Source organism: Panulirus ornatus, chromosome 19 (assembly GCF_036320965.1).
Source record: "Panulirus ornatus isolate Po-2019 chromosome 19, ASM3632096v1, whole genome shotgun sequence".
NCBI classification, from domain to species: Eukaryota; Metazoa; Arthropoda; class Malacostraca; order Decapoda; family Palinuridae; genus Panulirus; species Panulirus ornatus.
The window spans coordinates 6458531-6472669 of record NC_092242.1 but is presented as its reverse complement, the minus strand read 5'-3'; the positions used below and the strand labels follow the sequence as shown (position 1 = coordinate 6472669).

The following is a 14139-nucleotide window of genomic DNA, read 5'->3' as shown; positions in this document are numbered from 1 at the left end:
GGCCAGACAGGTAAACAGCAAATTAGTCATTCAGTATGCAGAGGTGACCAGAGGAATGCCATCACTAAGCACTGGCAAGAAAATGATCACCCTCTAGGCTTTAACAACCCAGTCACATTGTAACCCTCATGTGATTATGCTACCTGTAACATCACTGAACCTGTCTTAAATTGCTAATACTAAGAACCATTACCCACCAAATCATTACGAAAGAATTATCAAGACATGATAATTTAAGAAAAGTAGTTGAACACACATCTCACTACCAAGGCCAACCTCCCCTACACAACCCCTCTTAACCACAAGAAACCACCCATTTTCCCTTTAATGGTCAGACCAGTGAATACCTTGGTATGGCAGTAACAGGACAGACAAGCTTGTGCATTGGTGTTGGGATTTAAAAACTTTATGAACTGTTTCCCCTTCATGAGGCATATGTAGTGCAACAAGTGTTGAAAAACACATGTTAAATTATATCATTTGAGCTCCAACCAAATTGCGATTTCACCACCATAAATATTATCATGGACTAGTGTGGATTCTTTTATCTGTTCTCCTGGTGCCACCCCCTCGCTGAAGCAGGGGATAGTGATGCTGTTTCCTGTGGGGCAGGGTAGCGCTGGGATGGATGAAAGCAAACATGAATATGCACATGTGTATATATGTATATGTTTGTGTATGCATATGTATACATATGCATATGTATATATGTTGATATGTATATATGTATGTATATGTACATGTATGGGCGCAAGGAAACAAGACGAGGATTGGCTCGACCCATCCACATGTATATACATAAACGCCCACACACACATGTATACATACATATACATTTCAGCATATACATACATATACATACACAGACAAATACATATATACACATGTACATATCAATACTTGCTGCCTTCATCCATTCCCATCACACCCCACCACACACGAAACGGCACCCCCCCTGCAACGAGGCAGCACCAGGAACAGACATCAAAAGGCCATATTCATTCACACTTAGTCTCTAGCTGTCATGTATAATGCACCGAAACCACAGCTCCCTTTCCACATCCAGGCCCCACAAAACTTTCCATGGTTTACCCAAGACACTTCACATGCCCTGGTTCAATCCAGTGACAGCACGTCAGCCCTGGTATACCACATCGTTCCAATTCACTCTATTCCTTGCACGCCTTTCACCCTACTGTAAGTTCAGGCCCCGATCACTCAAAATCTTTTTCACTCCATCCTTCCACCTCCAATTTGGTCTCCCACTTCTCCTTCTGCCCTCTACCTCTGACACATATATCTTCTTCATCAATCTTTCCTCACTCAATCTCCCCATGTGTCCAAACCATTTCAACACACCCTTTTCTGCTCTCTCAACTACACTCTTTTTATTACCACACATCTCTCTTACTCTTTCATTACTTAATCAAAGCAACTCACACCACATATTGTCCTCAAACATTTCATTTCCAGCACATCCACCCTCCTCCACACAACCCTATCTACAGCCCATGGCTTGCAACCATATAACATTGTTGGAACCACTATTCCTTCAAACATACCCATTTTTCCTCACCAAGATAATGTTCTTGCCTTCCACACATTCTTCAATGCTCCCAGAACCTTCGCTTCTTCCCCCACCCTGTGACTCACTTCCACTTCCATGGTTCCATCCACTGCTAATACATACATATAGATATATATATTTATTTCTTTTTTCATACATATTCGCCATTTCCCATGTTAGCGAGGTAGTGTTAAGAACAGAGGACTGGGCCTCAGAGATAAAAATCCTCACTTGGCCCCCTTCTCTGTTCCCCTCTTTTGGAAAAGTAAAAACTGGAGGGGAGGATTTCCAGCTCCCTGCTCCCTCCCCTTTTAGTCACCTTCTATGACATGCAGGGAATACATTGGAAGTATTCTTTCTCCCCTATCCCCAGGGATAATATGCTATTTCATGTGTGACAGGGTGGTGACAGGAATGGATGAAGGCAGCAAGTATGAATATGTGCATGCCTATATATGAATATAACAGAGAAGAGGTAGTAAAAGCTTTGCGGAAGATGAAAGCCGGCAAGGCAGCAGGTTTGGATGGTATTGCAGTGGAATTTATTAAAAAAGGGGGTGACTGTATTGTTGACTGGTTGGTAAGGTTATTTAATGTATGTATGACTCATGGTGAGGTGCCTGAGGATTGGCGGAATGCGTGCATAGTGCCACTGTACAAAGGCAAAGGGGATAAGAGTGAGTGCTCAAATTACAGAGGTATAAGTTTGTTGAGTATTCCTGGTAAATTATATGGGAGGGTATTGATTGAGAGGGTGAAGGCATGTACAGAGCATCAGATTGGGGAAGAGCAGTGCGGTTTCAGAAGTGGTAGAGGATGTGTGGATCAGGTGTTTGCTTTGAAGAATGTATGTGAGAAATACTTAGAAAAGCAAATGGATTTGTATGTAGCATTTATGGATCTGGAGAAGGCATATGATAGAGTTGATAGAGATGCTCTGTGGAAGGTATTAAGAATATATGGTGTGGGAGGCAAGTTGTTAGAAGCAGTGAAAAGTTTTTATCGAGGATGTAAGGCATGTGTACGTGTAGGAAGAGAGGAAAGTGATTGGTTCTCAGTGAATGTAGGTTTGCGGCAGGGGTGTGTGATGTCTCCATGGTTGTTTAATTTGTTTATGGATGGGGTTGTTAGGGAGGTAAATGCAAGAGTCCTGGAAAGAGGGGCAAGTATGAAGACTGTTGGGGTTGAGAGAGCTTGGGAAGTGAGTCAGTTGTTGTTCGCTGATGATACAGCGCTGGTGGCTGATTCATGTGAGAAACTGCAGAAGCTGGTGACTGAGTTTGGTAAAGTGTGTGGAAGAAGAAAGTTAAGAGTAAATGTGAATAAGAGCAAGGTTATTAGGTACAGTAGGGTTGAGGGTCAAGTCAATTGGGAGGTGAGTTTGAATGGAGAAAAACTGGAGGAAGTGAAGTGTTTTAGATATCTGGGAGTGGATCTGTCAGCGGATGGAACCATGGAAGCGGAAGTGGATCATAGGGTGGGGGAGGGGGCGAAAATTTTGGGAGCCTTGAAAAATGTGTGGAAGTCGAGAACATTATCTCGGAAAGCAAAAATGGGTATGTTTGAAGGAATAGTGGTTCCAACAATGTTGTATGGTTGCGAGGCGTGGGCTATGGATAGAGTTGTGCGCAGGAGGATGGATGTGCTGGAAATGAGATGTTTGAGGACAATGTGTGGTGTGAGGTGGTTTGATCGAGTAAGTAACGTAAGGGTAAGAGAGATGTGTGGAAATAAAAAGAGCGTGGTTGAGAGAGCAGAAGAGGGTGTTTTGAAATGGTTTGGGCACATGGAGAGAATGAGTGAGGAAAGATTGACCAAGAGGATATATGTGTCGGAGGTGGAGGGAACGAGGAGAAGAGGGAGACCAAATTGGAGGTGGAAAGATGGAGTGAAAAAGATTTTGTGTGATCGGGGCCTGAACATGCAGGAGGGTGAAAGGAGGGCAAGGAATAGAGTGAATTGGAGCGATGTGGTATACAGGGGTTGACGTGCTGTCAGTGGAGTGAATCAAGGCATGTGAAGCGTCTGGGGTAAACCATGGAAAGCTGTGTAGGTATGTATATTTGCGTGTGTGGACGTGTGTATGTACATGTGTATGGGGGGGGGGCCATTTCTTTCGTCTGTTTCCTTGCGCTACCTCGCAAACGCGGGAGACAGCGACAAAGTATAAAAAAAAAAAAAAAAAAAAAAATGTATATGTTGAAATGTATATATATGTATAGGTGCATTTATGTATATGCATGTGTATGTGGGTGGGTCTGGCCATTCCTTGTCTGTTTCCTTGCGCTACCTCGCTGACACGGGAGACAGCAATTAAGTATGATAAATAAAAGAGAAAGGTGCAAGAGGTGAAAAAGAGGGCAAATGGGAGTTGGGATGAGTGAGTATCATTAGATTTTGAGGAGAATAAAAAGATGTTTTGGAAGGAGGTAAATAATGTGCATAAGACAAGAGAACAAATGGTAACATCAGTGAAGGGGGCTAATGGGAAGGTAATAACAAGAAGTGGTGATGTGAGAAGGAGATGAAGTGAGTATTTTGAAGGTTTGTTGAATGTGTTAGATGATAGAGTGGCAGATATAGGGTGTTGTGGTCAAGGTCGTGTGTGAAGTGAGAGGGTCAGGGAAAACGGCTTGGTAAACTGAGAAGAGGTAGTGAAAGCTTTGTGGGAGATGAAAGCTGTCAGGTTTGGATGGTACTGCAGTGAAATTCATTAAAAAAAGAGATGACTGTGTTGTTGACTGGTTGGTGGGGATATTCAATGTATGTATGGTTTATGGTGAAGTGCCTGAGGATTGGCAGAATGCATGCATAGTGCCATTGTACAAAGGCAAAGGGGATAAAGGTGAGTGCTCAGATTACATAGGTATAAGTTTGTTGAGTATTCCTGGGAAATTGTATGGAATGGTATTGATTGAGAGGGTGAAGGCATGTACAGAGCATCAGATTGGGGAGGAGCAGTGTGGTTTCAGAAGTGGTAGAGGATGAGTGGATCAGGTGTTTGCTTCGAAGAATGTATGTGAGAAATACTTAGAAAAACAAAAGGATTTGTATGTAGCATTTATGGATCTGGAGAAGGCATATGATAGAGTTGACAGAGATGCTCTGTAGAAGGTATTAAGAGTATATGGTGTGGGAGGCAAGTTGCTAGAAGCGGTGAAAAGTTATTATTGAGGATGTAAGGTATGTGTACGAGTAGGAAAAGAGGAAAGTGATTGGTCCCCTGAGAATGTCGGTTTGCGGCAAGGGTGCATGATGTCTCCATGGTTGATTAATTTTGTTTATGGATGGGGTTGTTAGGGAGGTGAATGCAAGAGTTTTGGAGAGAAGGGCAAGTATGCAGTCTGTTGTGGATGATAGGGAAGTAAGATGTTGTTTGCTGATGATACAGTGCTGGTAGCTGATTCGGGTGAGAAACTGCAGAAGCTGGTGACTGAGTTTGGTAAAGTGTGTGAAGGAAGAAAGCTGAGAGTAAATGTGAATAAGAGCAAGGTTATTAGGTACAGTAGGGTTGAGGGACAAGTCAATTGGGAGGTAAGTTTGAACAGGGAAAAACTGAAGGAAGTGAAGTGTTTTAGATATCTGGGAGTGGATTAGGCAGTGGATGGAACCATGGAAGTGGAAGTGAGTCACAGGGTGGGGGAGGGGGCGAAGGTTCTGGGAGCATTGAAGAATGTGTGGAAGGTGAGAACATTATCTCAGAAAGCAAAAATGGGTATGTTTGAAGGAATGGTGGTTCCAACAATGTTAAATGGTTGCAAAGCATGGGCTATACATAGGGTTGTTCAGAGGAGGGTGGATGTGTTGGAAATGAAATGTTTGAGGACATAATGTGGTGTGAGGTGGTTTGATCGAGTAAGTAATGAAAGGGTGAGAGAGATGTGTGGTAATAAAAAGAGTGTGGTTGAGAGAGCAGAAGAGGGTGTGTTGAAATGGTTTGGTCACATGGAGAATGAGTGAGGAAAGATTGACAAAGAGGATATATGTGTCAGAGATGGAGGGAACAAGGAGAAGTGGGAGACCAAATTGGAGGTGGAAGGATGGAGTGAAAAAGATTTTGAGCGATCAGGGCCTGAACATGCAGGAGGGTGAAAGGTGTGCAAGGAATAGAGTGAATTGGAATGATTTGGTATACCAGGGTCGATGTGCTGTGAATGGATTGAACCAGGGCATGTAAAGCGTCTGGAGTGTGAGCAACTGAGGCCTTTTCCTCATTTGTTGCTGGTGCTACCTCATTAATGTGGGAAATGGCAAAATAGTATGAAAGAAAGGTATTTCTTTTGTGAAATGGATTATACTTACCAACTCTGGGTTTATGTCAGCCAAAAGAGCTTGAGAGTTTTCTTCAAGAGCTCGAAGGCAGGTTATGACAGCTGAAACATGCTCGTGTGAGTTCATCAATGCCCATGGATGATAATGCTTCTGAACATGGTCTCTGCAAAATAAACTCTGGGCATCAGAAGCTTACCTTAATAATTTTTCCATAACTATATGATCCCTTTTACATGGCACCTGTAGCTTCAAGGCTGTGCTACAATCAGTAGCATGGAAATGACTGACTCTTCTGAAGTATAAAGTTCTTTGACAAAACTACTACTTCTAGAATACTGACAATGATACATCCTTGTTAAAGGTGACTTTTCGCTACCAGTAACAAATATAGACATCTGCTGTTCCACTTGTAGGTGGAATCTGGTAACACCCATTACTTTAATATGAAGTAGCAATTGTGGGAATTTTATATTTGTATACAGTACCAAGACATACCCACATATGGACCGCAATCACAAGCATAAGCTGTAGCAAAATACAAAAGATGTGGAAAATCCTTAACTAGTACAGTGCAGTGCCTAATGCTAACTACTCAAGGAGGAAAATAATAATAGACAGGAATGATTGTGCAACATAATGGCTATTGTAGCTCCAGTTAAGATGATGAAATATTTACAAAGAAAGATAGACTTGTGGAACTCATTTTTATATAAAACTGCTTTGCAGTCACAGTCATGTTTCTCCTCTTTTTCAGAAGTGCTATTCACACTAATATCATCAAAAGAATGTTAAAATATGGTTGACTCTGATGCAGTTTTCACCTACTATCATTATCATAACTAAATATCCACCTTATAGGTGGGGATAATTAGACCCACAGTCAGTAGGCAGATGTGCCTTAACTTGCAAGAAATTAGGCTGCTAATTTTTGTAAATGATGGATAAATACACTACCTCTGACATCCTGGATCCTATAATCTTACAAACTAGATTAGCAGCACCTCTGCTACCAAGAAGCCATATGGATACTAGATAAGAGCAGATACTTATTGACTTTAGCAACAGGAAATTCCTACAACAGCTGTGCAACAGTCTACAGGAAAACTTGTATTGTTTTCACATGACATAATAATGGATCATTAAAATATCTTGATCTAACACTGAAAGGATTCAAGGTTAAGCTATAAATGAATGAATTTTATTCTAAAATTCGCATCCTTTCACATATGTCAAAAACATATAATCATCTCTCATCACAAGGAACATAAGCACAACTAGTTCCTTCTACTGAGACCAAAATGAGTAAATAGGGGACTTTTAATATTAGTAATTCCCTCCTGGTGTTACCTTACCTGTTATGTGAAACTTATGTTACCTTAGCTTTTATGTGAAATTCAGGGATAGATTAAATATTACCATCATGAAGCAATGGCATGATCATCTAAAGACTGAAAGTATCAACTATGAAATGGCATTACAGATTTTCTTGAATTTTGAGTGCACAATCCAAACACTTTTCAGGTGAAGTCTCTCTTTCTTTTCTTTTATACTATTCGCCACTTCCCGCCTCAGCGAGGCAGCGTTAAGAAAAGAGGACTGGGCCCCTGATGAAACATCCTCACCCGGCCCCCTTCTCTGTTCCTTCCTTTGAAAAAAAAAAAAAGAGAGGGAAAGATTTCCAGCCCCCTGCTCCCTTCCCTTTTAGTCACCTTCTACGACACGCAGGGAATACATGGGAAGTATTCTTTCTCCCCTATCCCCAGGGATAGGGGAGAAGTACTTCTCATAAAACTAGACAGGCCACCAAGATCACTGTGATCAGATAGTAATGGTGCAGGCCACCAAGACCACTGTGACCATATAGGCCACTACTGAATTGGGGCTGGAGAGGAGAAGGCAGTGCAAGGAGAAGGGATCAGGGAAGGGGTGGGTATCTGAGGAGGGGAAGATCATACAGGGGTTGAGGTCCCAGAAAGGAGGGCACTGCAAGAAGTGAGTAGGGATAGGATGCCTGTGCAAAGGGTGGGGCACATAAAGGAGGGGAGGTAAGTTCTATGGGTGGTATTAAGGGAGGATAGGACCATGCAGGGTGAGAATCTGGGGATGTGGGCTGTACAGAAGGTGGAGATTGAGCTGAGGGACCCATATGGGTGAGAGGAGAGAAGGGGAGGTAAGGGATAGGGGTCAGGGAAGGAGAGGGCCACATAGATGAGGAAGTGTTCAATGGACTATTTCCAGCCATTAAAATGCTCAAAATGATCCAAACTTCAAATCTAGTGAGGTTGAAGGCCAGATAAAGAAGCTTGTGAATCTGAATGACCAAACAATTTAGCTACATCTGTCAAAGCAAGCTACCATCTATGAGCTTAATACTAACTGGGTGAGGAAATAAGTGCCCTTCTCAGATAAATAATAGAAGCTAACCATATGATAAACAGATTTCTAAGTTGCTGTAATCAAATGAATAGGAAATCACTATTTTAGGATGTCTGACTTTCTTTTTGATGGATTTTCAATGAATATCTTTGCTTTGTTACTTTCGGACAGGACACAAAAATATATGTTTGTGAATACAAAGGTCAGTAAAACTCTTAAGAGCCATAGATAACAATCAGTGCCTTTAATATGACAATGTAATGACTGCAGGAAAACTTTTGCAATGAAGAGAATGATCCTTTACCGAGAACAGTCAACAATCGTTTGACAGTCTTTTGTCTGAAATATTACAGATATGAATCTTCTGTCAACTACCTTGATCCACTTTGGCTAACTCTAAGTACCATTCAGAGTTCTAATTACATTGCAGCTAAAAAAGTGGAAGCCATATGCTGTAAAAACACACATGCATAGCTCTCCTCTTTACTCTAGCTTTTTTGTGACCTGCATTGGAAGATATTCATACAGTCTTTAACAGAGGAAATGCAGCTCATGGCCAATGTTTAATCTTAAATAAAACAATATCCATTACACCAAGGCGGCATATGCTGGAAAGTTCTCTGCCCATTAACAGACTGCTGCTCCTCATGGCTTATGTCCAAGATCTTTGAAATCCAAGACTGATCGTTCAACCACTCAGCTAACACATTTTAGAATACTAAGTTCAATTAAGAAGAAAACAGAATTCTTTCTAAATAAATATGAACCATGCACAAATAAATCAAGGTTCATTGAAAAATTCTGTGCATGCTGATTACCTGTCAGATGTGAGAGCAGCAACTTTGGCTGCAAGCTGAAGTTTCTCCAAAGATACACGAATCCAATCATCAGCAGGCTGAGGAGCTGTTGTCATTTTTACGCAAGGTCCAAGTGCTGGGCTGAGAACCCGAAGGCCAACCACAAATGGCCACAAATCTGCATTACCCTGCATGATAAAACATATCTTGACGGAATGACATTATAAGCCCAACTTACTAATTGACATCTTCATTTTACACTCTGTACAATACCATGTAAGAAATATTTTAAACTCAGTACACTATAAGCAAGAAATGAATGTTATCTCAAAATCACCTTAAAACAGTTACTTCCATTAACCTGTTCATAACCATAAATGTATGAATAATCATGAGAGTGGATGGGTCTTTCTTCGTCTGTTTCCTGGCACTACCTTGCTGATGTGGGAAACAGCGATCAATTGTAATAATAATAATAATAATAATATAATGTATATTTGCGTGTGTGGACGTATGTATGTACATGTGTATGGGGGGGGTTGGGCCATTTCTTTCGTCTGTTTCCTTGCGCTACCTCGCAAACGCGGGAGACAGCGACGAGGTATAAAAAAAAAAAAAAAAAAAAATAATAATAATAATAATCTATTCTTTAACCACAATCTGAAAGATATAAATAATGAGTAGTAATGGATGTGATTCTCTAAATTATAACATAATTCATACATTGAATCATGAGTGATTCACACACATTTTCTACATTTTTTTATAATCCTTGACAAAGCTCTTCAGATTATGTGGCGTTGAGTGTTTACTGATGTAACTATCACTGACATGAAGTACTCCATCAAAAATAAAAATTAGAACACTAAAACTTACTTGTATGTCTGAATGTTTGCAGCCATGGCAGAAAATATGATGAACAGCCTCATATATACGCTGGAAGCCTCCATACACCTGTCACAATAAAGCTGTTTGAAAACTAGAGAATTTTGAAATACTACTATTTATTCTTAGCAGTTTCTTAAACAGCAGGAGTAAGCAGTACCCTGAACAAGACTTCAGCTCAATCATAGCTAAAATATGAATATTTGGACAGCTGTAATCATACATTAACAAGCTATACTCTTTGAACCTACCTTGATGTTGGGTTTAGTCAACTCCTGAATGTAAAATACAGTAAAAATCCTAGGTATGAATGATGCCTGAGAGAAGTCTTATTACCATGTCACTGTGTTTTTAAAGGAGATACTTAATCAAACTTTTAAAGCAACTTGAAATTTTTAAATCAAATTACACGGTACTTGGAAATCACATAGCAACATACTTAAATATGTAACCCTCACAAAACGTTTTTCTCTCCTTCAGCAAATCAGCCTCTGAAGCTCTAGATGTACATTTCAAATCATCATAATAAATTCAGCATTACTGTAGCTGCTCCCTTCTGCTTGCTAACTGCCTCAATTTTTCAGCCTATTTTCTCTAAACAGAAAAGACTATCCAATATCATCAAAGTCAGAAATCTGGAAGTTCTTTAAAGCAGTGGCTATCTTACCATCTGTGTTTCTAACCAAAAGAGAAAATTACAGAATCACTACACTTTATGACCTGTGGTCCCACCCTGTGGTCATGGCCAGATTCCTGAGTGCAAAAAGGAAGGAGCTCCCAGGACAGGAAGAATGAGAGAAAAACAAATTCTTAGGGTTGTTCATATATAAAGATGCCCAAAACCATTCACCTCAACCTTAAATGCCACTGGTTATACAGCAAAATGTCTCAGGCAGACCCAACTCTAGTTATGAGAATATTCATACACCTCCAGATTCTTCCATGAACATGTCACTCTCACATGTGTTTCTTCATTTTGTGCTTCCACATTACCTTTAGCCTTCTAATTTATATACAGGACACTTTCTAAATTCTTACTGCATCCCAATTCTCCTAAACTCCAGGCAACTTCAGTGATATGTCTAACTATATCAATAAATTCCTTCTCAATATAAACTTTTCCAATCCTTCACTGTATCTAGTGTCTGAACTTAAACCATGCTAATAATAAACTAAATGAGTGGTCTCCATTTAATCAAATTCTACTATTCAAGAAACATATCTCACAGTTAAGCACTAAGAAAGGCACTTGAAGATTTTGGCTTAATATAAAAAAATTAAAGATTTAAAAAAATGGAATTTCCTGTGATCTGCAGGAGAACATGGAATTAATGGCCTGATAAAGTCTAACAATAAACTGAATCACTTGCAACTTTACCTGCCACACATGAGTTGGTCTTGAAGTAAGAACAGCTCCAACTGTGGTAACCAACCCTGACAACAGCAACTCAACTTCAGCACTTGCATTAATATTCCTTCTTTCAGTTGTATTATCAAGTGTTCTTGCAGATTCTTCTTTCTTTGACTTCAATGCTTTACTGGTATCCTTGTTGCAAGGAAGATCCTTAGCAGCTTTAACAGACTCTGTCATTGTCTGGTGTAGTTCCAGTTCACTGCCAAGCATAAAAAAAAATACATTCATATAAGGAATCAACAATACTAGTAAGTAGTCTTAAAAAAAAAATCATATTAAAACACATTCCTTACATAATTTTTCCTGAAAATAAATATCAACACACTATGGTATAAAATTGGGTCATAAAAAAGTAATAACATATCAACAACAATAAGACCTAGTTTTTGGTGTTTCATGTATGCTCTAACTTTGAGGTATACAAATATATAAAACTTAAAACGGCTTTTATAGAATTACATATCCTGCACTCAAACTTTCAGTGGATTCTAATGATCCACACTTGGACTTTTTGGATTATGGGATGTACTGGAGCATAACATATCTAGCTTGGAGCATATTCTGGTCATCAGAGTAGATTATAAATTTGTTTTTGGGTTTACTTACCTATTTAAGTGCAGCCTGGATACCTTATAATTCTCCCTGCTACAGACTTATTCATCTGTCTACTGTTTGTTGACATTCGTCAGGAGTTGGTGCAATGCCTGAGACTAAGAGTGACTAAAATACTAAATATTATGATAAATCGTAAGTGCTCAGAATGTTATATTTGGCTTTCATGGGATCTGTTATCTTTTACAAGTGTCTCATGTACTTCAGAAATTCAATACTAATACCACTATTGCCTTACTAATATTAAACAATACACTGTATAATTACTCTATGTTGTTAGCAATGCTTGGTACACCACTTATAATGATGCAATTACATTTCATGGAATTAATCTATCAATAAAGAACCTTATCATATACTCTGTGCATCTCCCATACTTAAAAATGGACAGCTCCAGTAAGACCATCGTTACAATATCTGGACACTAAACATCACACCATACTTTGCTCAAAGCTGACAGAAAATGCTCTAATAACTCACCAAAGAATGTGTCATAATCAACTGGCTATAAAACTCTTGAAGCAGTTATCTTTTCTTTTGCAGTTAAAGATATCTAAACACATCGACAGAATGAGGGTTCTCCTACAGTTGAATTAAACTTAATAAAAGTAAGATAATGAAAACAACAAAATCCTCAGATAGACAGCATGTGAATGAATGAAATGGAGGGCGAATAAAACTTGTAACAAACATCAATTAAGACTGCAATGTAAATCAATTTGAAGAGCTAATCATTATAAGAAAATGAGATTATGATGAAATTATTCTTTCCAACAACACCACACTTCTTTAAAGGCAATGCTTTATAAGGGAGGGAACTTGGATAAGGACCATATCCAAGAGGATTTCCTATATTTACCCTGTGTGACTCTGCTGCCAGTGAGAGGAAGGGGTCAGGTAGTAGAGTAATGGCCCCCTCCTATGACCCCTGCAAATTTAAGGCATACTCCTCTGACTACACTTCACTGTAAAACTATGCCACCAGTGAGAGGGAGGGCTCAGGTGGTAGTGCACTGGCCACTCCCAACACCCAAGCTAACTCAAAGAATACAAGTACCTGTATAACATTCAGTATCACCCACCATGTGTTACAAGGTTCACCTACAAGAGATTACACCATGAGTGAAGTCACACTGGACAAGGCTGTATCACTGGGGGTGAGTATAGTCTCATCAAATAATTTTCCTCTATAAAAGTCTACATTTCCCTGCTACTGGAAGTAGCAATCTAAGACAACAGGAACCTTTAGAAAGACGTCCAATGTAACACCAGGACCCTTTCATGGTACTTGCTCCTGGAATAATTATGCATATTCTTAAAACAAAATACGCTCCATAACAATAATAATATACTCCCAAGACTACACTTGCATTGTTGAACAATAACCAAGTTCCAATGCGTGACTAAACTTGTAAACTACCAATACACTCTCAACAAACCCTTTACACAGGTGTCCCTCATCATATTGATACACATCTATCCGTAATGAAAACCAACCAATATATATCTAGTCAACTTACTATTTCATGGAGTGTATACATATTTACTTTTTCGCTCATTCGTATTTTTCTTCCTCCTTTTTTATAATGTATTGCACTCTTAGATTATATATCTTCCATTGTCGCATCCGCCCTTCGTTGCTGGATATTTTAGTGGGTGAGGGCGTAAGAGACCTTGTGCATGGTATATGTACTGGCACTCGTCTTCCCCAGTCAGCTGATCATGTTTGTTGTTTGGTCGCTTTTTACACAGTTTCGTCATCACATTCGAGTACTACTTTATCTTTCTTTAAATCATTAGGAAAATTAACGTTTGTTATTATAATAATATTTCGTCTCAAATCGTAGCTTATGAAGCAGGAATCATGAAAAAAGATAATTAGAATGTGTATTTATGGAAAAAAATTCCTCGCCAATAACTACATCCTTATGATGCAAACAAATTCAATTTATAGACACAGAGACAAGTATCTTTTATAATCACTTTTCATTAGCTTTATGTTGAAGATAATCTTCATTTCCCCCTCGTTTTCTCCATAAAATGTATTTGAAATAACTATATAACAAGGAAGTTCTACAGCAATAACTGAATAAAGACACTTTCAGAGTGATACTGTAGTATTATTTCCGGAATGGTCCACGTATTTCCTCATGTCTACATTTAGTTGAATATACTGATTATTTGACAAATACATTAAAGATAAGAAGGCATAGCCC

The 14139-nt window shown here is 39.3% G+C and overlaps 1 protein-coding gene across 1 annotated transcript in view; it reads right to left on the bottom strand.

Annotated features, from left to right (window-relative positions):
- Rubicon (run domain Beclin-1-interacting and cysteine-rich domain-containing protein rubicon) overlaps window positions 1-13671 on the bottom strand; it is a 38189-nt gene extending 24518 nt beyond the window's left edge. Inside the window, exons 1-5 of the mRNA XM_071673525.1 lie at window positions 13444-13671; window positions 11276-11510; window positions 9889-9966; window positions 9034-9200; window positions 5870-6002 (exon numbers count right to left, since the gene is read on the bottom strand). Coding sequence (XP_071529626.1) covers window positions 5870-6002; window positions 9034-9200; window positions 9889-9966; window positions 11276-11510; window positions 13444-13451 — 621 coding nt within the window. The 5' untranslated portion in view covers window positions 13452-13671. The remainder of the gene's footprint in view (window positions 1-5869; window positions 6003-9033; window positions 9201-9888; window positions 9967-11275; window positions 11511-13443) is intronic.
- Between the last annotated feature and the right edge of the window lie 468 nt (window positions 13672-14139).